This window comes from Gopherus flavomarginatus, chromosome 5 (assembly GCF_025201925.1).
Source record: "Gopherus flavomarginatus isolate rGopFla2 chromosome 5, rGopFla2.mat.asm, whole genome shotgun sequence".
Classification (NCBI taxonomy): Eukaryota; Metazoa; Chordata; order Testudines; family Testudinidae; genus Gopherus; species Gopherus flavomarginatus.
In genome coordinates this window covers 77204027-77226588 of record NC_066621.1, presented here as the reverse complement: position 1 = coordinate 77226588, position 22562 = coordinate 77204027, and the positions used below count along the sequence as shown (strand labels likewise).

The 22562-nt window shown below is 48.3% G+C and overlaps 1 protein-coding gene across 2 annotated transcripts in view; it reads right to left on the bottom strand.

Annotated features, from left to right (window-relative positions):
* Nucleotides 1-8703, bottom strand: part of CAPRIN1 (cell cycle associated protein 1) — a 72281-nt gene extending 63578 nt beyond the window's left edge. For both annotated transcript variants that reach the window (XM_050955340.1, XM_050955341.1), the window contains exons 1-2: nt 8562-8703; nt 8035-8240 (exon numbers count right to left, since the gene is read on the bottom strand). In XM_050955340.1, the coding sequence (XP_050811297.1) occupies nt 8035-8238 (204 nt within the window). In that variant the 5' untranslated portion in view covers nt 8239-8240; nt 8562-8703. The remainder of the gene's footprint in view (nt 1-8034; nt 8241-8561) is intronic.
* Nucleotides 8704-22562: the final 13859 nt, after the last annotated feature.

Genomic DNA, 22562 nt, shown 5'->3' with positions numbered 1-22562 from the left:
GACTCCTGAAAGGGGTACAGTAGTCTGGAAGGACTGAGAGCGACTGCATTAAAAGACAAACAAGACGGTTACTCACCTTTGTAACTGTTGTTCTTCGAGATGTGTTGCTCACATCCATTCCAGTTAGGTGTGCGCGCCGCGCGTGCACGTTCGTCGGAAACTTTTTACCCTAGCAACTCCAGTGGGCCGGCAGGTCGCCCCCTGGAGTGGCGCCGCCATGGCGCCCAATATATATCCCTGCCGGCCCACCCGCTCCTCAGTTCCTTCTTGCCGGCGACTCCGACAGTGGGGAAGGAGGGCGGGTGTGGAATGGATGTGAGCAACACATCTCGAAGAACAACAGTTACAAAGGTGAGTAACCGTCTTTTCTTCTTCGAGTGATTGCTCACATCCATTCCAGTTAGGTGAATCCCAAGCCATACCTAGGCGGTGGGGTCGGAGCGAGAAGTCGCGGCATGGAGCACAGCAGATCCGAAGGCCGCATCCTCTCTAGACTGCTGGACCAGGGTGTAGTGGGAAGCAAAGGTGTGGACCGATGACCAGGTCGCTGCCCGACAGATTTCCTGGATGGGCACACGGGCAAGGAAAGCCAGCGACGACGCCTGCGCCCTGGTAGAATGCGCAGTCACACGGCCCGTAGGGACGTGGGCCAAGTCATAGCAGGTCCTGATACAGGACGTTACCCATGAGGATAACCTCTGGGAGGAGATAGGAAGCCCTTTCATGCGGTCCGCTACCGCCACGAAAAGCTGGGGGGATTTGCGGAAGGGCTTAGTCCTCTCCACGTAAAACGCGAGAGCCCTACGGACATCAAGCGAGTGGAGCTGCTGCTCCCTGCCTGAGGAGTGAGGTTTCGGGAAAAAAACCGGGAGGAATATCTCTTGGTTGACGTGGAAGGCTGAGACCACCTTGGGGAGAAAAGCAGGGTGTGGTCTCAGCTGCACCTTGTCCTTGTGGAAGACCGTATATGGGGGGTCTACCACAAGAGCCCGGAGTTCCGACACCCGTCTAGCTGAGGTGATAGCTACTAGAAAGGCCGTCTTCCAAGAGAGGTAAAGCAGGGAGCAAGTAGCTAACGGCTCAAAGGGGGGCCCCATGAGCCGGGACAACACCAGGTTAAGATCCCAGGTTGGAGCAGGGGGACGGACGTTAGGGTATAAACGTTCCAGCCCCTTAAGGAATCTAGACACCGTCGGGTGGGAAAAAACAGAGCGACCATCCGCACCCGGGTGAAAGGTGGAGATAGCTGCTAGGTGGACTCGTAACGACGATATGGCCAGACCTTGCCCTTTGAGGGACCAAATGTAGTCTAAGATGTCGGCTACTGAAACTTCCATAGGGCGGAGATTTCTCTCCACGCACCAATAGGAGAAGCGCTTCCATTTGGCCAAATATGTCGCTCTTGTGGACGGCTTCCTGCTGCACCTACCTCCCGGCGTGGAACAGCGCAGCTCAGAGCCAGTCAGCCACGCAGGAGCCACGCCGCTAGGTGCAGCGACTGCAGGTCCGGGTGACAGAGGGTCCCGTGCTCCTGGGTAATCAGGTCCGGATGAAGGGGCAGGGGAACTGGGTCGGCTATGGTCAGGTCCAGCAGCATGGGGTACCAGTGCTGTCTGGGCCATGCCGGGGCTACCATGATCACGTGAGCCCTGTCCCTGCGCACCTTCAGAAGGACCCTGTGGACCAACGGGAATGGGGGAAACGCATAGTACAGGTGGGTCGACCACTGGATGAGGAAGGCATCCGCTATCGACCCGGGCTCCCTGCTCTGAAAGGAGCAGAACGCTTGGCACTTCCTGTTCCCCTTGGACGCGAAGAGGTCCACCCGGGGATAACCCCACCTCCGGAAGATGGAGAGGGCGACGTCTGGGCGAAGGGACCACTCGTGTGACAGGAAGGATCTGCTCAATCGATCCGCCAGCGTGTTCCGTACTCCGGGGAGGAAGGAAGCCATGAGGTGAATGGAGTGGGCTACACAAAAGTCCCAGAGTCGTATCGCCTCGTGGCACAGGGAGGAGGATCTGGTGCCACCCTGCTTGTTGATATAATACATGGTCGTCGTGTTGTCGGTGAACACCGCGACACAACGACCCTGGAGCTGATGACAGAACGTTTGACAAGCAAGACGGACCGCTCTCAACTCCCGCATGTTGATGTGTAGCCCCACCTCCTCCTGGGACCACAGGCCCTGCGTCCTCAGGGTCCCTGCGTGGGCCCCCCAGCCGAGATCTGAGGCATCTGTTGTTAGGGACACCGAGGGCTGAGATGGGTGGAAGGGGAGACCCGCACACAACACTGACTGGTCCAGCCACCAGCCGAGAGAATCTAAGACCCTCTGGGGGATCGTGATTAACATATCTAGTGGCTGTCTTGTCGGTCTGTAATGACTGATGAGCCACAACTGGAGTGGCCTCATGCGGAGCCGAGCGTAATTGGTCACGAAAGTACAGGCCGCCATGTGGCCTAACAGGGTTAGGCACGTCCTCACTGACGTCAAGGGGGCTGTCTGTAGTCGTTGCACGATTGCCGACAAGGCCTGGAACCGCTGCAATGGCAGCAAGGCCCTGCCCACAGTGGCGTCCAGGACGGCCCCGATGAATTCCACCCTTTGTGTGGGGGCCAGGGTGGACTTGTCTGTGTTCACCAAGAGGCCCAGAGTGGCGAACATGTCGGTGATCACACGGACATGGCTGCAGACTTGTTGTTCCGACGTGCCCCGAATCAACCAATCGTCCAGATACGGGAACACGTGGATACGACTGCGCCGAAGCTGCGCCACAACAACTGCCATGCATTTCGTAAACACTCTCGGGGCCGTGGACAAGCCAAATGGGAGGACTGCAAATTGGTAATGCAGAGACCCCACAACGAAGCGAAGGAAACGTCTGTGGGGTGGCCAGATAGCAATGTGAAAATACGCGTCCTGCATGTCGAGGGCGGCGTACCAGTCTCCCGGATCCAGGGATGGGATAATGGTCCCCAAGGAAACCATGCGGAACTTCAACTTCACCAGGTACTTGTTGAGCTCTCGCAGGTCGAGGATAGGCCTGAGGCCTCCCTTGGCCTTGGGGATCAGAAAGTAGCGGGAATAAAACCCCTTGCCTTTCTCGTTCTCCGGCACCGCCTCTATAGCTCCTTTGCCGAGGAGCGTCTGCACCTCCTGCCGAAGGAATTGCTCGTGAGAGGGGTCCCTGAAGAGGGACGAGGAAGGGGGGCGGGGAGGAGGAAATGAAACAAACTGCAGGCGGTATCCCGACTGCACCGTGCGTAAGACCCAGCGGTCTGATGTTATTAGGGACCACGCTGGGAGGAAAAACGAAAGGCGGTTGGAAAACGGGGGGAAAGGATCCATTGGGGAAACTGTTACTGCGCCCTCGGGCGCACCTTCAAAATGAAGGCTTGGGTCCAGGCAGGGGCTTAGAGGAGCCTTGGTTTTGCCCCCCTTGGTTCCCCGAGTGCCTGCGCCTTCCGTTCCTGCCGCGGCGCCTGTTAAGGTCCTGCCGCTGGCGGAACTGGGAATACGGCCTGCGCTGTTGTTGTTGTTGCTGCGGCCGGAAGGGTCTGCGTTGCGTCACTGGTGTGTGCATCCCAAGTGACCGCATGATGACTCGGTTGTCTTTCAGACTCTTGAGTCTGGGGTCTGTCTTGTCCGAGAATAATCCTTGGCCTTCGAAAGGAAGGTCCTGTATAGTGTGCTGGAGCTCCGGCGGAAGGCCGGAAACCTGCAGCCAGGAGAGGCGACGCACTGTTACCCCCGACGCGAGGGTACGGGCAGCCGAATCCGCAGCGTCCAAAGAGGCTTGCAAGGACGTGCGTGCGACCTTCTTGCCTTCCTCTAAGATGGCCGTAAACTCCTGACGAGCATCTTGTGGCAGCAGCTCCTTGAATTTATCTGCTGCCACCCAGGAGTTGAAGGCGTATCTGCTTAACAGGGCCTGCTGGTTGGAGACCCTGAGCTGCAGCGCCCCAGTCGAGTACACCTTACGGCCGAGGAGATCCATCCGCCTGGCCTCCCTGGATTTGGGGGCTGGAGCCTCCTGGCCGTGACGCTCTTTATCGTTGACGGATTGGACCACCAGGGAACACGGAGTCGGGTGTACGTGGAGGTACTCGTAGCCCTTAGAAGGAGCCATGTACTTCCTCTCGACGCCCTTCGCAGTGGGAGGAATGGAGGCCGGAGACTGCCAGATGGTGTTGGCGTTGGCCTGGATGGTTCGTATGAACGGCAGGGCGACCCTGGTGGGAGCGTCTGCCGAGAGGATGGTCACAATAGGGTCCTCTACCTCCGAGACCTCCTCGGCTTGCAGACTCAGATTTTGGGCTACTCGCCTGAGGAGGTCCTGGTGCGCCCTGAGGTCCAGCGGGGGGGGGCTGCTGGAGGAGGTCCCAGCCACCGCTTCATCAGGGGAGGAGGATGAGGAGACCCCCGGCAAGAGAGTGTCTAATGGGGGGTCTCCCTCGGCCCTCGCCTCTGCCTCAGGAGCCAAAGCGGAGTCTTGATGCTTGGACCCTTCCTCCCCATCCGGGGAGGGAGGGGGGCGAGACAACGAGGCTTCAGGTGCCCTGCGCTCCGCAGTCGCCGGCCTAGCAGGGAGCTGTTGGGGGCCCTGGGCCTGATGATATGCCCAGGGTGTCCAGAAACCCCATTGCTGCGGGCCTTGGTCCTGCTGTGGAGGCTCACTGAACAGCGCCGCCTGCCGGTCGGTGCCCAGCGCGTACCCACTGTCCGTTAATGAAGACACGGACGGCTGTCTAGAGGGCCATGGCGGGGCGGACCCTGGATGGTAAGGGTCCGCGCGGGCCGGCACGGGCGATCGTCTCGGTGCCGGGGACCGGTGCCGGGAGTCGTATCGGTGCCGGGACCGGGACCGGGTTCTGTCACGGTGCCGGGATCTGGACCGGTACCGGGCGCCGCTTCGGTGCCGGGATCGGGACCTGCCACCGGTTCGGTGCCGGGAGGTCGACCGGGACCGGGACCTGCCACCAGCTCGGCGCCGGGAGGTCGACCGGTGCGGCGAATGTCTGGATCGGCTCCTGGAATCGCGGTGCCGGTAACGGCGGCTGGAGTCTGACCGCGATCGTCTCGATGTCGACCGGCGCCGCGAGTGCGACCGGTACCGCTGAGGGGAGCGGTGCCGGGACTGCGAGCGGCGGCGGGATCTGGAGCGACCGTGACGTCGGGACCTGGATCGAGAACGTGAGTCCCGAGACGGTGCCGACATCATAGGCTTGCCTCTGGACACGACCCGCACCGGAGGTACCGGGGGTGGTAGCTGAGTGGGCTCGGTCATGGCTATGAGGTCCCGTGCCGAGGCGAAGGTCTCTGGTGTGGATGGCACCACTATCTCGACCCCAGATGTCATGGGGGAGCTTGGCGGCACCGGACTCGACGGACCCGCCGGGCCCGGAGTCGACGGTGCCGGCGGCGCCGCGGCCGATGTTGAGGCCTGGCGCTCCACTCGGGTCTGCCTGGCCGGAGTAATGGACTTCGACGGCCTAGGCTCTGTCCCCGGTGCCGGAGAAGGTCGGTGCCGGGGAGTCTTCTCGGTGCCGGTGCGATCCAGTGCCGGCGCCGACATCCCGGCCTGCGAAGCCGCCGGGTCAAGTGCCGCCTCCATAAGGAGAGTCCAGAGCCTTTGATCCCTCTCCTTCTTAGTCCTTGGCTTAAAAGCCTTGCAGATGCGGCACTTGTCGGATCTGTGCGATTCCCCCAGGCACTTCAGGCACGCGTCGTGGGGATCGCTGGTAGGCATGGGCTTCTTGCAGGCCGCACACTGCTTGAAGCCCGGCGAACCAGGCATAAGCCCGGTGCCGGGTGCCGGGAAGGGCTAAGCCCCCGGCGAAGAACTATTTACAAACTACTTATCACTTAACTACCACTATCTACACTTAACAATCTAATTAACAACTACAATAGAGATAACGATAGAGAACAAGGAGAGCTAGGGACGTGGAGGACAGCTATGCCGCGCTCCACAGTTCCAACGACCGACACGGCGGTAAGAAGGAACTGAGGAGCGGGTGGGCCGGCAGGGATATATATTGGGCGCCATGGCGGCGCCACTCCAGGGGGCGACCTGCCGGCCCACTGGAGTTGCTAGGGTAAAAAGTTTCCGACGAACGTGCACGCGCGGCGCGCACACCTAACTGGAATGGATGTGAGCAATCACTCGAAGAAGAAACATTTGTTAACATGTAAGTTTCTTTAAAACTTCAGAAACTGCTGCATATAGACAACAACAGGTAAAAGTAACCAGCAAAGGCAAAAATGCTGTACTTGTGCAGTCTTCGCTTGTTTTAGGGTAGAAGGTCTGAAGAGCTCTTCTCCTCACCTCCCTGCCCCCCACTCTCCTAATTTTTAACTGAAAATTCAAGTTGTGTCCACCCCAGAAAATTAGCAGGTTTATGATATTGTTTTTTATTCAGACCAATTACAAGCTACTTAATTCACTTAAAACCCCTGGGGAAAGTTTTAAGGACTGATTGAAAATCTCCAAACCTTCAGTTAAAGCCTAAGATTTTGTCTACACATAAGCTTGCACTGATTTAACAGTTTAATATCACACCTTTGCTTATACTACTATAAGTCTGTCTACAGGCAAAGTATGAGAGAACTCCCCTGCCACATTTTAAAGTAATACAAAAAGCCTTCTCCCGCTCTCTTTAAAAGACAACACAACATTCCTGCTATTTCTAACAGGAAGAAAAAAAAAGGAGTGTACTCATGCATACAGGTGTAAAGCAGGTAGAATTTTTGGCCCCTTTGCAGGTCACCTTTACAGCCTCAATATAGTGAATTCATCCCAAACTAGACTATTCATATTTCAAGTTTTGTTTTTAAATAAAAGTGAAACAGAAAATTTCATAACTGAATTCATGTTTTTTAAAACATTAAAAACAAAAGCAGAATTAAGAGATTAACCTTACAGCAGGTCAGAATTTTTTGGTAGCATCCCAAGTTTTAACCTGTAAATATACTGATTTCTCAAGTGTATCACCAAAATGCCAGAGCTTTTAATGGGGGGTGGGGGAGGGTGCAGTAACCATTCAAACTTATGTTTGCTACTGTGTCCTATTACATTTATCCATTAAGCTTTGGAGAACAGGGCCACTTGCCTGGCACGTTCCGTATGACACACAGCATCACGTACACAACTGGTACCACAGAAATGATAAATAACCACAACACCGTCACTCTCCTTAGGCAACCCAGACCCTCTGAGATTAACTGATGTTCCCATAACAGTATAATATCCTAGATGCCTATGAGTCTTGGTTGCGAGACCCATACAGAGGGAGCCTCCAGGAGCTGGGAATCTCCGGTAGGATGGCCGGCTGGCCCCGGCTTTGTGCTGCCAGTGCCTGCTCACACAATGCAGCTGCCTCGGAGAGGCTGAGACTGCCTCTCACCGCCGCCATGTTAGCTTCAGCCTCCATGTGCACAGTCCGTGAGCCCCACAGACTGCAGATCCTATCGCCCCGCACCCACCCAGCTCTCTGTCCCGGGGGAAGAAGGCCGCTACTCCATGGGCCGGTTACAAGCCCAATTCATCCTCCGCAAAGGCTGAGCCCGCGAAGCCCTCAGCCCACAGGAACAAAGGGGTGGGGAGAAGGGGGGCTGAGGTTCACCGCACCGGTGTCTCACCGGGAGCTGGAACACCGCGACTGAGAGGACGGGAAAGGGGGCAGTAGCGGCCCCTCCTGCCTGGGTCCGAGCCCAAAGAGCCCCATGAGGGGGACGCGCATCACCCCGCGCTTGGCTTTGCGGACAAAGGGCTGCGCGCTGGTCCGAGCGGTACAGGAATTCCCCGGCCGAGGCGGCCGCTCTTCTGGAACCTTCCGGCGGGAGCCTCCGCCGGGCCCACACCGGGAACGCCCCGAGCAGTCCCGCGGCAACTCCGCGGGGATCAGGCTGGCTGGGGCAGGAGCACCGGTACCCGGAACCTCGCTCCCCGCGCAGCGGGACACGGGCCGGCCAATCCCCGCCATGGCTGATGGGAAAGGCCCAGACGGGGGTGCGGGGAGCTACGGTACCTTCTTCTTCTCCAGGTTGCGCAGCTTCTTGTCGATCACTCCCAGGATCTGCTTCATGGCCTCGGTCTGCACCGAGCTGGTGGTGCCGCCCGCAGCCGCCACTGCCTGGGGGGGAGTCGCTGCTGGTGCGGCCTCGCTACCCGCCGGCACTGGCCCCACTTTGCCGCTGCTACTCGCCATAGTGCTGTTGGTAGCTGAGGGCATCTCTACAGGCGAGAAAAGAGAGCGCGTTAAGGGGGATGGCTGGACGGGCCGCCGGAGGGGACACGCGGGAGGGCGCGCGCGCGCGCGCACCCCCAACCTTCCTCACCCACCCCGAGGACGAGCGTCGGAGCCGCACCTGCAGGCGCGCGCCCAACGATCTCGCCACCAAATCGATTCGGCTCTATCCGCCTGCGACGAGAGCGCTCGGGCGTCATGTGACCAGCAGCCTCCTGGCGCCGCTCACCCCCCGTTCCCGTTCAACGGTCACTCACGGAAACCCTCCCGACCCCTGTGTCTGGAACCGGCCGTCACCCCCCCCTCACCGTGTGTGTGAGTGTCCCAAGGGGAGGGGGCTCAGTGCGCTGCGCTCTTGCTACGGTGAACGGCCGCCTCAGCCCACTCCGGCCCCGCCGCCTGCGCCGCTCCTGCTACCTCTGCACCGAGCTAGTAAAGGAAGAGACCAGAGCGCGCGCCCCTGAGACAGGCAGGGCCGGGTTGCGAGCGAGCGAGGGGTCCTCGGCGGCAGGGTGTGTCTTCGTAGAACGCCTGAGCCACTGGCCGCCCTGCAGGCCATAGGGGGACGGGCTCAGGGGTGCGGCGCGTCCCCATCGTGCATCCAACAATCCCCCTTCCAAGTGCCAAAGCCTTCCCGGGCCGGGTCGTTCAGGCGCGCGCTGGTCGCTTAAACCCGGCACACAATGGGAAGGGCAGAGGGGCTCTTGGCAGGACCCCGCGGGAACGGGCTGGGCAATGGGAAATCTTCCCTCTAGGGACGCCTCGGCCCCACTGCCTGCGAGCCCGGCCCGGGGAGCGGCAGCTTGGGCAGCTCCGGCCCCTTCTCCAGTGGGGCCGGTTGCGTGGATCTCTCGGAGGGGCTCTGACCCCCCGGCCCCAGGGCAAAGCCGCCGAGCACTGGCACTGGGGTCGGTCGGCTCCGCTCGCAGGCGGGGAGGCGCCCGGTGGGCTGGGCAGTGGCCGCCGAGCCTGACCCGTGGTGTCGCGGGCTGGACATTGTAACCAGGCGGCCCGCTGTGTTTCGAGGCAAAGAAGCCCCATTGCCCGAACGGTACAGGGCAGTGGCGCTTTGTCCCCGTGAACTTCTGACCCGCAGACGTATGGCTTGAAAACTTTTAGTTTTTGCCTAATCAGCTAACGCTCAGTAGCTGCTCCTTACTGGGTAGGCTCATGGGATATTTGGTACCACCTAAGGAGCATCCCTGAAACAACAGGATGGGTGATCAGCTTCCCCAATGCGAGCCACCTGCCAGATCCACATTTGGGGGTTAACATCCAATATATGCATTGGAGCCACCGGCAAACAATTGCCTCTCTTTCCTTACTTGCCAGGTGTGGTGTTAAAGGTTCCTGTGTCTTTCTTGCAGATATTGATGTATGTCTAATACTTACATACATATTAAACTTTATATACATTTCTGACATCAGGTAGTAAAATGAATCCAACCCGTTTAGTGCTATTAATGTCAGCTATTGCTGGACTTTGATTTCTGGTCCCGGTAACTAAAAGCCTATTACTCTATTTCTTTATCATTTGCAGGAATTAGCAGTGAGACAGTACCAGGCTTGTGTTGTACAAAGGCAAATTTGCATTCAAAATGAGTGCTATACTTTTTTTAAGGAGATACCAGTGTGAGATCAGGAAGCAACTGAAATGCCCCTAAATGTGGCAAATCAAGCTGGAAAGGCTTTGGCAATTATTCAGCTGCCCTTTTTTATAATACAGAGGGAATGTTTTCCCTGGTATTTTAGGGAGAGAAATGTCCCTTACATTTCTTGTGAATTTGATAATTAGCTAACTTGTGTTCCTATACTTATTTTCTGTTCCTCATTTTACGGCTAATTTTAGCTCCATGCTAAGCAAACCTGCTCTCTGGCTTTTCTATAATTTCTGACAAATAGTTTGCAATAGTTAATGTCCTTGCATATATGAAGTATCGTTTATTCAAAGTGCTGTGCATGTTGATAGTGCAAACTGTGTTAAGGAAGCAATTCATATAAGTGTAGCCACCTCCAAGATGAAACATAACTGTATAACAGTAACATTACACAAGTTTGGTCTGGAAGTGAAGAATACCTTTTCTAGCTGTCATTACAAAGGAACATTTCAGATAGATCCCAAAGGGTAGCATTTGGGTGGTTGTTCATCTACACTGGAGGGTCTTTGTTGTGAATCCCTCCTGTTCATTTACATGAGATTATTAAGTTAGTGGGGAGACTGGGGGCCAATTTCAATTCTTGGATAGAAATAGAAATGTAGGACTGGAAGGGATCTCCATAGGTCATCTAGTCCAGTCCTCTGCGCTGATGCAGGATTAAGAATTATCTAGACCCGAGAGGTGTTTGTCTAACCCGTTCTTAAAAATCTGTAATGATGGAGATTCCACAATCTCCCTAGATAATTTGTGCTAGTGCTTAACTACCCTGACAGGAAGTTTTTCCTAATGTCTAAACTAAACCTCCCTTGCTGCAATTTAAGACCGTTACTTCTTGTCCAGTCCTTAGTGGTTAAGGAGAACAATTTATCATTCTCCTCTTTATAACAACCTTTTACATACACTGCTACCTCGATATAATGCCACCCGATATAACACGAATGTGGATATAACACGGTAAAGCAGTGCTCCGGAAGGGCGGGGCTGCGCACTCCGGTGGATCAAAGCAAGTTCAGTATAACACAGTTTCACCTATAACGTGGTAAGATTTTTTGGCTTCTAAGGACAGCTTTATATCAAGGTAGAGATGTACTTGAAGACTATTATCAGGTTGGAGGGAGGGGACCTTCAGTCTTATGTTTTCCAGATTAAACAAACCCAATTTTTTAATCTTTCCTCAAAGATCATGTTTTCTAGACCTTCAGTAATTTTTGTTGCTCTCCTCTGGACTTTCTCCAGTTTGTCTACATCTTTCCTAAAATGTGGTGCCTGGAACTGGACATAACAATCCATTTGAGGCCTTATCAGAGGAGAGTGGAAAAATTACTTCTTGAGTCTTGTTTATACCACTCCTACTAATACATCCCAGAATTATGTTTGTTTTTTTGCAACAGTATTACATTGTTGACCCATATTTCATTTGTGATGCACTATAACCACCAGATCCTTTCCTGCAGAACTCCTTTCTACAAAGTCATTTCCCATTTTGTGTTTGTGCAATTGGTTATTCCTTGCTAAGTGTAGTATTTTGTATTTGTCCTTGTTGAATTTCATCCTGTTTAACTGAGGCCATTTCTCCAGTTTGTCAAGATTATTTTGAATTCTTATCCTGTCCTCCAAAGTGCTTGCAACCCCTCCCAGCTTGATATCATCAGCAAATTTTGTATGTTCTATGCCATTATTCAAGTTATTTCTGAAGATACTGAATTGAACCAGACCCAGGACACATCCAAGAAGGATCCCACTTAATATACTCTTCCAGCTCAAATGTGAACCACTGCACTATATAAGTACTCTGAGTACGATTTTCCAGCTGCTTGTGTTCCCATTTTATAGTAGGTTTACCTAGGTTATATTTCTCTAGTTTGTTTATGAGACAGTCATGTGAGACTATCAAAAGCCTTACTAAAGTTGAGATATATGATATCTATTGCTTTCTCCCATCCACAAGGCTTGTTACTCTGTCAAAGGAGGCTATTAGTTGGTTTCACAGCATTTGTCCTTAACAAATGCCTATTGACTGTTACTTATTACCTTATTTTCTTCTAGGTTCTTATACATTCATTGTTAGATTATTTGCTCCATTATCTTTATGGAGCAAAATAAATTAAGTTGACTGGTCCATAGTTCCCAGGGTTATACTTATTCCCCTTTGCTAAATAGGTACTCTATTTGTCCTTTTCCAGCCCTCTGGTATCTCTCCCATCCTCCACAAGTTCTGAAAGATAATCATTAGTGGTTCAGAGATCTCTTCAGACAGTTCTTTAATTATTCTAGGATGTATTTTGTTAGGCTCTGCCGACTTGAAAACTAACGTCTAAGTAATTCTTAACTTGTACTTTTCCTATCTGTCCCATTTACATTGATGATCATTATGTTAGTCTTCCAATCATTGCTAACTTTTTTGTTGAAAATTGAAATACTTCAGCCATCCCTGTGTTTTCTGTTATTGTCTTTCCCTCCTAATTTAGTAATGAACCTATCATGTCTCCTCTTGCTTCTCATGTATTTGTAAAATGCTTTCTTGTTACTTTTTATATTCCTAGCTAGATTAACCTTGTTTTGTGCCTTGGCCTTTCGCATTTTGTCGCTAACTGCTTGTGTTGTTTTTTTAATACTCATCCTTTGAAATTTGACTTATTTTCCCTTTCATGTATGACTCTTTATTTTGAGTTCAGGTAATTGAAGATCTCCTGGTTAAGCCAAGGTGGCTTTTTACCATATTTCCTCTCTTTCCTCCACGTTGGTATTGTTTGCTCTTGTGCCCTTAATAATGTCTCTCTAAAAAACTGCCAACTCTCCTAAACTCTTTTTTCCCCCTGTAGATTTGCTTCCCATGGGATCTTACCTATCAATTTTCTGAGTTTGCTGAAGTTTGCCTTCCTGATGTCCAATGTCTTTATTCTCCTGCTTCCTCTCCTGTGATTCCTTGGAATCATTAACTCTGTCATTTCATGATCACTTTCACTCAAACTGCCTTCAGTCTTCAGGTTTTCAACTAGTTCCTCTTTGTTTGTCAGAATCAAATGCAGAATAGCCACTCCCCTAGCCACTTTCTCTACCTTCTGTAAAAAAAAGATGTCTCCAGTATATTCCAAGAACTTGTTGGATAATCTGTTCCCTGCTGTATTATTTTCTCAACCGATGTGTGGATAGTTGAAGTCCCCCATCACCAAGTCCTATGTTTTGGATGATTTTGTTAGTTGTTTAAAAAAAGCCTCATCCACCTCTTCTTCCTGGTTAGGTGACCTATATTAGACCCCTACCATGACTTCACCCTTGTTTTTTTACCCCTTTTATATTTTTACCCAAAGACTTTCAACAGGTCTACCTCCCAGTTGTCTCAACCTCAGTGCAAATGTATACAACGTTGATATACAAGGCAACACCTACTTCCTTTTTTTCTTGCCTGTCCTTCCTGAACAAGCCGTACACTTCTATACAAATATTCCAGTCATGTGAATTATCCCGCCAAGTTATCTGTGGTGCCAATTATGTCGTATTTGTGATTATTCACTAGTATTTCTAGTTCTTCCTGTTTAGTCCCCCTAGTTCTTACATTAGTATATATAGACATCTAAAAGGATTATTAGATTTCCCCTCTTTTGTTATGTCATGTTTATCTTTTGTCCATGCTGCGATTTCCCATGACCCTTCTGTCAGATCTTCATGTTTTGGACTTACCTGTGGGTTTTTGTCTCCTGCCTCCATTGAACCTAGTTAAAAGCCCACCTCACTACGTAAGCCAGTCTGTATCCAAAGGTATTCTTCCCCTTCCTAGACAGGTGGACCCCATCTCTGCTCAGCAGTCCTCAGAGTAAGATTCCATGGTCAAGTAAACTGAAACCCTCCTGGTGACACCATCCAAACAGCCATATATTTACCTCAAGGATGTGTCTATCCCTGTCTGATCCTTCCAGTCAAGGGTAAGGATCCAATGAGAATGCCACATACACGCCTAGTTCCTTCACCCTGACTCCCAGAGCCTTGTAGTCACTTCTGTTATATTCAGGGTCATACCTTGAAGTATCATTAGCCCCACATGGATGAGATATTCCAGATACACCAAATCTGGAGTAATTTCACTGAAGTCAATGGGATTACTCTGGATATACATGATGTAACTGAAAGTTCAATTTAGTCCACGCTCTGCAGTGTCTTCATTATGCTGATGACATTCACCTCTCTATTTCTGTCTTGTATGATCTGTCTAAGGCAGTTGAGTGATTTATCCAGTATCTGTCTGATGTTCGGGATTGGTTTAGACTCAGTCCATACAATGCAGGAAATATGATAGGTTGGGGGAAGCAAGCAGAAAAAGTGGCAGAGATTACATTGCCTTGATTTGAGGAAGTGCACCCAGGTTTGTTTTTCAGGTTCATAATTTGGGGAGTGAGGGTCATGCTAAATGTTAAGGGTGTGCAGATAGCAGCTGTGGCCAAGTCTGCTTTTTTCCAGTCTCAGGTTCACAAGAAGGTCATGACTCTTCGTTTTGAATGTGGACATTGCTACAGATAGCAGTTTCTCCTCCCTTGGTGTTCACATCTCAACTGCTAGAAGAGAGCCTCATCCTCCCTGATTGAACTAACCTCATTATCTCTAGACTGATTCTTGCCTGCATATTTATACCTGCCTCTGAAAATTTTCACCACATGCGTCTGACAAAGTGGGTATTCACCCATGAAAGCTTATGCTCCAATACGTCTGTTAGTCTACAAGGTGCCACAGGACTCTTTGTTGCTTGCTACAATAGGTAAGAAAGAGAAAACTAATGTGGAGTGATAAACTGACATGCCTAAAGCCACAGAGCAAGTCAGTGACAGAACTAGGATAGGTAGTCAAGACTTCCTGAGCCCCTGAACTATATTTGTTCCGCTAGGCTGTAATTGGATTTCATAATGGAGCTAAAATTGTTATAGCCAGGAATAATATTTATAGATATACCTGTTAAAATAAGAATAGTGAGATCTCATGCTTCTGCACTTCACCTTATCAGACAGCAGAGAACAGGAAGTAATTTCTCCCCACCAAGTACAGTATTATATAACCAGTCATGTACACTATAGGAAAATGAAAGATTCCCCTATAAAGTATCAGGCATTTGCCAGTGTTGGAAGCAAGATGCTGCTAGACTTGATGGACCAGTGGTCTGATTTGATTTGACAAATATCCTGTTTTTCCAGGAGACCATTGCAAGAACATGAGGTGCTGTGAGGCTAAATGACAAAGACACAATAAGTAAAATTATCCCTAAAGAAACGTGGGTAGACCAGCTAACCATCTTTATGGAAGTGCTTGGCACTGCCATGCAGGAGACCCTGGAATCAATTTCTACCTAGCAATATGCCATGTAATACTTAACAGTAACTTTTCTGTCTTATTAAAGAGTAGTGCTGATAGGCTACAAGTCCAACAGGGATCGGCAACCTTTGGCATGCGGCACTCCAGGGTAAGCACGCTGGCAGGCCGGGCTGGTTTGTTTACCTGCTGCATCTGCAGGTTCAGCCAATCGTGGCTCCCACTGGCCACAGTTCACCATTCCAGGCCAATGGGGGTGGCAGGAAACAGCGGCCAGCACATCCTTTGGCCCACGCTGCTTCCCACAACCCCTATTGACCTCGAACAGCGAACCGTGGCCAGTGAGAGCCGCGACTGGCCAAACCTGCGGACACGGCAGGTAAACAAATGGGCCCGCCAGGGTGCTTACCCTGGTGGGCCAAGGGCCACAGGTTGCTGATCCCTGGGCTACAAAGAGGAGACCCTCCTGTCCAGAAGAATGGTGGCTTTGCCTCCAGGGGAGGAGAATATTGCCAGGAACAAGAATGAGTGAGAAAAAAAAGACAAAACAGAAAAATGTTACAAAGGCTGTTTTTAGAGCCTTATAGTTGAGGTATGTAACTCAGCTATTCAAATCACGTTTTGTGATTTAAATTAATATCAACATCACTTTCTGCCTTGACCCAGAGAAATGGGCAGGTGCTTAACTTATATTTTTTAGATTGTAAGAAAAGAAATAAAACGTCTCACAAGTTCCAATCCTCTTTGAAGTATAAAGGATGAACTATGTTTTGGATACTTTATTTTTTTGACTGTTTGCAAGATTGGGGTCTTTATCTCATGCTTTCTATTGTATTCTTTAATGGATTTGTGAGAAAACAGCATTTGAAGTACTTCTGCTACAGGTCTTCTCTGAAAAGCAACTATAAAAATTGTACCTTCTTACTTAGGAGGTCTGTTCCTTGTTTATATTCAGAATCATATCCTCTGACTGAAGTAAGACAATTAGGTTTTTACTCCCATTTTACTCCTGTTATCTATGCATAGTCAATATGGCTTAGATGGATTCTAGCCCTTCTTGAGCATTATTACACAATTGTTAACCAGGTTCCAGTCAGTTGGATGTTCAAAAACCTGCTGAATAAAATGGGACTTCACAAGTGTTACTGACAGCCTAATAGAAGGAAATGGGCTGGCACAGGGGACCACTATGATCTGCAGAATCTCTATTGTTGGTAGTGATATGCGAGAAGCAAAGAACTAATCTTGATTCTCAGTTCCTAGTTTGTTTGCATGACTGACAATTAGGAAAATTGTATTTTAACTGTCAATTGAGCAGATTTGGTCTGGAGAATATAATGAACATGGATCCCACAATGTCTTTATAATAGGGCTCTTGTCTGGGTTGAACCACACGTTCAGCAATATGAACACAGCACAATATCTGCTCAAAAAAAAGAAGATACAGTGAAATCTACAGATGCTAGCTTTCGCTCAGATTCACATTTTTAAAGCAGACCAAGTTTCATATACTTCAAAAGCTGTATTTCTTAATGGTGATCAGACACTTATGCAAAATTATGAATCATTAGGTTCTTTTAGTTTCCTATTCCCAAGCAAATTTGCCCAAGGGAGAAAAATTCCTGTTCTATTTAAACCTACAGGCTAATTTTTCATAATAAAATTAAATTCAAACAAAATAAACCTTTCCCTTGAATAAGAATTAAAAGCTCAAAGGAGTTCTTGTCTGAATAAACTGAAATTACAGATTTTGTGGCATAAGTGTTAAACAACGTGTCAGCAGCAAAATCAATAAAATATTCATAAAGATTTCTATTGAGAAAGATCTGTGCATAACACACTGGTTGAGGAATCAGGTATTTGAGGTATAAAACAGGTTTTCATACTCTACATCTGATGGTACATTGTTGCAAAATTAACATAATACACAGTCAATATAGTACCTATTATATTAATTAAAAACTGGCTAACTAATGGATTTTCCCACATAATTGTTCAAGGGAAATCATCAACAAGTGTGTGTTACTATGGGGGTCTCTTGGGAACTGGTTTTTGGCCCCACACTATTTAATATTTTTATCAGTGATCTAGAAGAGAATACAAAATCATTGCCTATAATGACTTGTAGAATGATAAATAATTATGAGGACAAGGCACTTATACAGAGTAATCTGGATCACTTGAAAAGTTGGGTGCAAACAAACAACGTGCACTTTAGCACCAAATATGAAGTCCTACATTGAGGAACAAAATACATAAGGCATAGTTACAGGATGGGAGTGTGTTTCATAGAAAACAGTTTTAAAAGTCTTAGGGATAGTGGTGGGCAAACAAATTAACAAGAACTCCCAATGTAACGTTATAGCCAAAAGTGTTAATGTGATCATTGGATATATAAACAGGTCAGTATCGAGTAGGAACAGGCAGGCTATATTATCTCTATAAGACAATGGTGAGACTACTATTGGTACTAGAGCCAGCTTAGGTTTTCACACTTAAGAAAAGATATTGAAAAACTAGGGAGAGCTCAGGGAAGAGCTACAAGAATGATTTGAGAACTGGAAAATATGCCTCAGTCTCCTTAAGGAGCTCCAAACTAATTAGCTTATAAATGAGAGGGTGAAGAGGTGACTTCATCATAACTTATAAATGCCTGCAAAGGGATCTTTATTCTAGCAAAGCCATAACAAGAACCAATGGCTGGAAGTTGTATCTTGACAAATTCAAACCAGAATTAAGGCTCAAAATGTTAACAGTAAGGGCAATTAATCAACTTACCAGTATTGCCTTACTGCTTCCTTGTGCTTCTGTCGTCTGACAAAGTGGGTATTCACCCACGAAAGCTCATGCTCCAATACTTCCGTTAGTCTATAAGGTGCTACAGGACTCTTTGTCGCTTTTTACAGATCCAGACTAACACGGCTACCCCACTCATACTGTTTACTGTTGTTACCTGTCACCTCTCGTTTTATATTTACATTGCAATCTCTTCAGAGGAGGAAATATCTTTCTATTGCTCATTTGTACTACACCTAAACAAGTGAGGCCCTGATCCATGACTGATGCCCCTAGGCACTATCGTAATGCTAAATAGTTAATAAGCATCATCACTTGAAAACTTTGAATCATAACTGGAGGCTTTCTAAAATACATGCTCTAGTTTGACCATGTTATGGGGCTTGATACAGGAATTAGTGCATGAAATTCTATGGTCTGTGTTATGTAGGTGGTCATATTAAATTATCACACTTGTCCCTTCTGGCCTTAAAATCTAAAAATTTATGTTCAAATATTGATTTTCAGAGTCTTATAACATAGCTAAATCTGAGTGAATTTTCACAAAGACAGGAAAAGGCAGCTGTCTGCCCCCAGCAGTATTTCCTTGCCAAATTTCAAATTCCTGCTCCAGGGTACAAAGGTACTAGAGCTCTTCAAAATATGGGTGAAAAAATACTGACATTGCCAAATCTGCTTATTTCTCTATAACCTCATTTCCAGAAATGACTGAACCATTTTCAGTGAAACTTTCCGAAAATTCAGCATGAGGCAAAGAGGAAAGCATGGAAAATTTCAGCCCAAATAGGTGAAGTTTAGCAAAGGGGCTATTAGCAAACGGATAATTATAAGCAAGGGCTTATAATGGAAAGCACAAGTCAACTGTACTGTAGGTGTCACTATCCATTCTGCCTACAATACATATAAAATATCATTCTCTACATTCAAATAATCTTACTTTTATGGGCTGGTATGTCTCCATTACGCTCAGGCAGTAGCCATTCTCTGTCTTATGTTTCCAGACAGAAATGAGGATAGTGTGACATGTCACATCATGCACAGTGCCCTGATCCTTAGCTGTGTTCTGGCTGCTTCTTCTTGTTGCACAGGTGCTAAGCAGCCCTAAACTCTCCCGATCAGACTCCTAGACGATTTCCACCACATAGGGGGATTTTCAGGTGGTGCGACTCCTCCGCACAGGATAATGGCAAGACTGGAAAGAGTGTATGGCTTGGACTTATGGCACATACGTGACCCCTTCCTACTGTAATGGCCTCTTGAAGTTATTAACAATTGGTTAAGGTCAAAGTCCAGTGTAGAGCACCCAAGGAAGGAGGGAGTCAAAATGGGTCCTTTATTCTCTCCACCCTGTAAGATGTCCAAGGATCTGACCCTGTATGTTTATAAGTACCTCCAACTATCTGCTTAATGAGCAGTTAAATCTTTCTTCAAAGGCATTATATCACATTCATCATCAGAGTGGTTCCTCAGACATAGAATTACCAAGTGGAGTTGAACAATTTTAACACAGGTTCAAAATTGTGCATGAGGCACTCTTCCAATAGGGATTATCTTCAGAGACATTTGCACACCTATTAGTAAGTGTGCAAAGATTAGTGATGAATCTGAATTTAAATTACCGACTCCCCTCTCTCAAATGTATAGGATAGAACAGTCTCCCAGTTTGAGCTAGGGACTGCTGAGCAAGAGCTATTGTTTATTTTGTCTTTTATTCAAGCACAAGATACATGCTATTCCAAATTGGAGGAATGTTCAGCTTATTGAGGGGGGGGGGGGGCCTGAATGGTTGAGCATACCCAAGTACTTTATAACTGGCAAGATCTGGATACCATTAATTTTACTAATCTAATACTGATTTCATAATTACTTGGGACATAAGAGAGAGCAGATTAGATTATTTGGTTTTATTTAGAAAGTTCCTGGTATATATAACTTTTGGCAAGGGGCTAGCTTGACCTGTGGCTTTGATCTCCATTCTTAGCTGAAGTACTTATAAGCACCTCCTATCACCAGCTTTAAAATGGCACAATCACATTGTCAAACAGAAAATAATTAGTGCTGACGTGTAAATCCCTGTGCACTGAGATGAACATATGCCTCTCTGAAGTCTAGCACGTCTGGTTTTGTTTATATTGACCTGGTTATCTTAGACAATATCAAGCATTTACATTTGTAAAGTTGCTGTCAGTTTTCCCACATGGTACACAGTTTGAGTGAAAACCAGAACATACACCTAATGCCTCTCTCATAAAAATATTCTCAAACCAAAAATAACCCTGAGGGTGCTTAGTAAGCATGTAGCCGAAAGAGTTAAGACCTGCTGTATCAGTGAATCAACAGATGACAAACCCTTATAATACAATCATTACAGCATAACAATATAACTTTAAAGTAAGGAAAACTTTCTTAGAGTTGTTTTATGTTGCCCCTTACATAGTATCTAAGCACTAATGGCTTGATTTTCAAAGGTTCTGAGTAATTACAGCTCCCATGGGCATAAATAGGAATTGTGGTTGCCTAGCACCACTGGAAATCTGGCCATAGCTAAATATTTTTTAAAGTAAATGTGTATGTGTGCACACGCACGCGCACAACAGGAAATACATTGGTAACTGAGTTATACATTATACATCCACCTGGATAAATGCAAAAAGGGGTGAAAGCTGTCCCTCAGACAGGCATAACCTGGCTCCTAGTACCAAAGAAGACAAGAATGGGATGGTCTATCGGTGCTAGTGCTAATGTATTAGCAGCGCCCCGGGGCCATAGTTCTGCCTTCACCCACCCTATGCAACAACAGAGTTGCTCTGAGGCCTAGGGAGTACTGGTGATTATACTTGTTGAACAGGTGTAGCAAGGGGCACTTCTCAGCAAGCGCCCCACAGCATCCAGATACATATGCCTTTGAAAGGCATAATGCCTCCAGCAAAGTCTGATCACCCTCTCTATCTCCCACAGGCAGTTTATCTTCCACAGAGTGAAACAAATCTGTTGACTAATGCATGATCCTATTTTTTATGAAACACTTTAAATCAACTGAATAAGTAATTGATCCACAAAAAGTGATCACAATAACCAAATGTTACACTCCAAGGATTATAATGACAAACTGTACAACAATTATCTAATTAAAAGAGTAAAGCTAGCTACGTTGTATTTTTTTTTAATACCAGATCAAAGAGGGAAGTGACTGTCAGTATGAATATTGGTAACACATAAAAAATGGTAGGAGGTAATTTATTGATTGAATAAAAACAAATTTCTTCCTAGAGTGAGATGTGAAAGTGTCCTTGTAAACAGGCCCCATGAAGCCACTGGAGTTTAAATTCCATGTTGTAGCTGCCCTTTTGTAAGACACCCAGCTTGGACAGTGGGATTTTAACCCTACACCTACATATCTAGCAGCAAGAGCTAAGGGTTATTGGGTTAAATGATCTGGATGATACGATGGATCGCACCCTCAGCAAGTTCATGGATAGCACTAAGCTGGGAGGAGAGGTAGATATGCTGGAGGGTAGAGTCCAGCATGACGCACGCAAATAGGAGGATTGGGCCAAAGAAATCTGATGAGGATCAACAAGGACAAGTGCAGAGTCCTGCACTTAGAACGGAAGAATCCCATGCACTGCTACAGGCTGCGGACCAACTGTCTAAGCGGCAGTTCTGCAGAAAAGGACCTGGGGATTACAGTGGATGAGAAGCTGGATATGAGTCAGCAGGTGCCCTTGTTGCCAAGAAGGCTAATGGCATACTGGGCTGCATTAGTAGGAGCATTGCCAGCAGATTGAGGGAAGTGATTATTGCCCTCTATTCGGCACTGGTGAAGCCACATCTGGAGTACTGCGTCCAGTTTTGGGCTCCCCACTACAGAAAGAATGTGGTCAAATTGGAAAGAGTCCAGCAGAGGGAAACGAAAATGATTAGGAGGGTGAGGCACATGACTTATAAGGAAGGGCTGAGGGAACTGGGCTTATTTAGTCTGCAAAAGAGAAGAGTGAGGGGGGATTTGATAGCAGCCTTCAACCACCTGAAGGGAGATTCCAAAGAGGATGGAGCTCGGCTGTTCTCAGTGGTGACAGAGGACAGAAAAGACCGTTACTCACCTCTGTAACTTGTTCTTTGAGATGTGTTGCTCATATCCATTCCAAGTAGGTGTGCGCGCTCCGCGTGCACGTTTGTCAGAAGATTTTCTACCCTAGCAACACCTGGTGGGTCGGCTGGGCGCCCCCTGGCGTGGTGCCGCTATGGCACCGAATATATACCCCTGCCGACCTGTCCGCTCCTCAGTTCCTTCTTGCCAGCTACTCCGACAGTGGGGAAGGAGGGCGGGTTTTGGAATGGATATGAGCAACACATCTCAAAGAACAACAGTTACGGAGGTGAGTAACCGTCTTTTCTTCTTCAAGTGCTTGCTCATATCCATTCCAAGTAGGTGAATCCCAAGCCTTACCTAGGCGGTGGGGTCAGAGTGAAAAACTGCAGAATGCAAAACTGCTAAGCCGAAGCCTGCATCGTCTCTGGACTGCTGCACCAGGGCATAATGGGAAGTGAAGGTGTGTA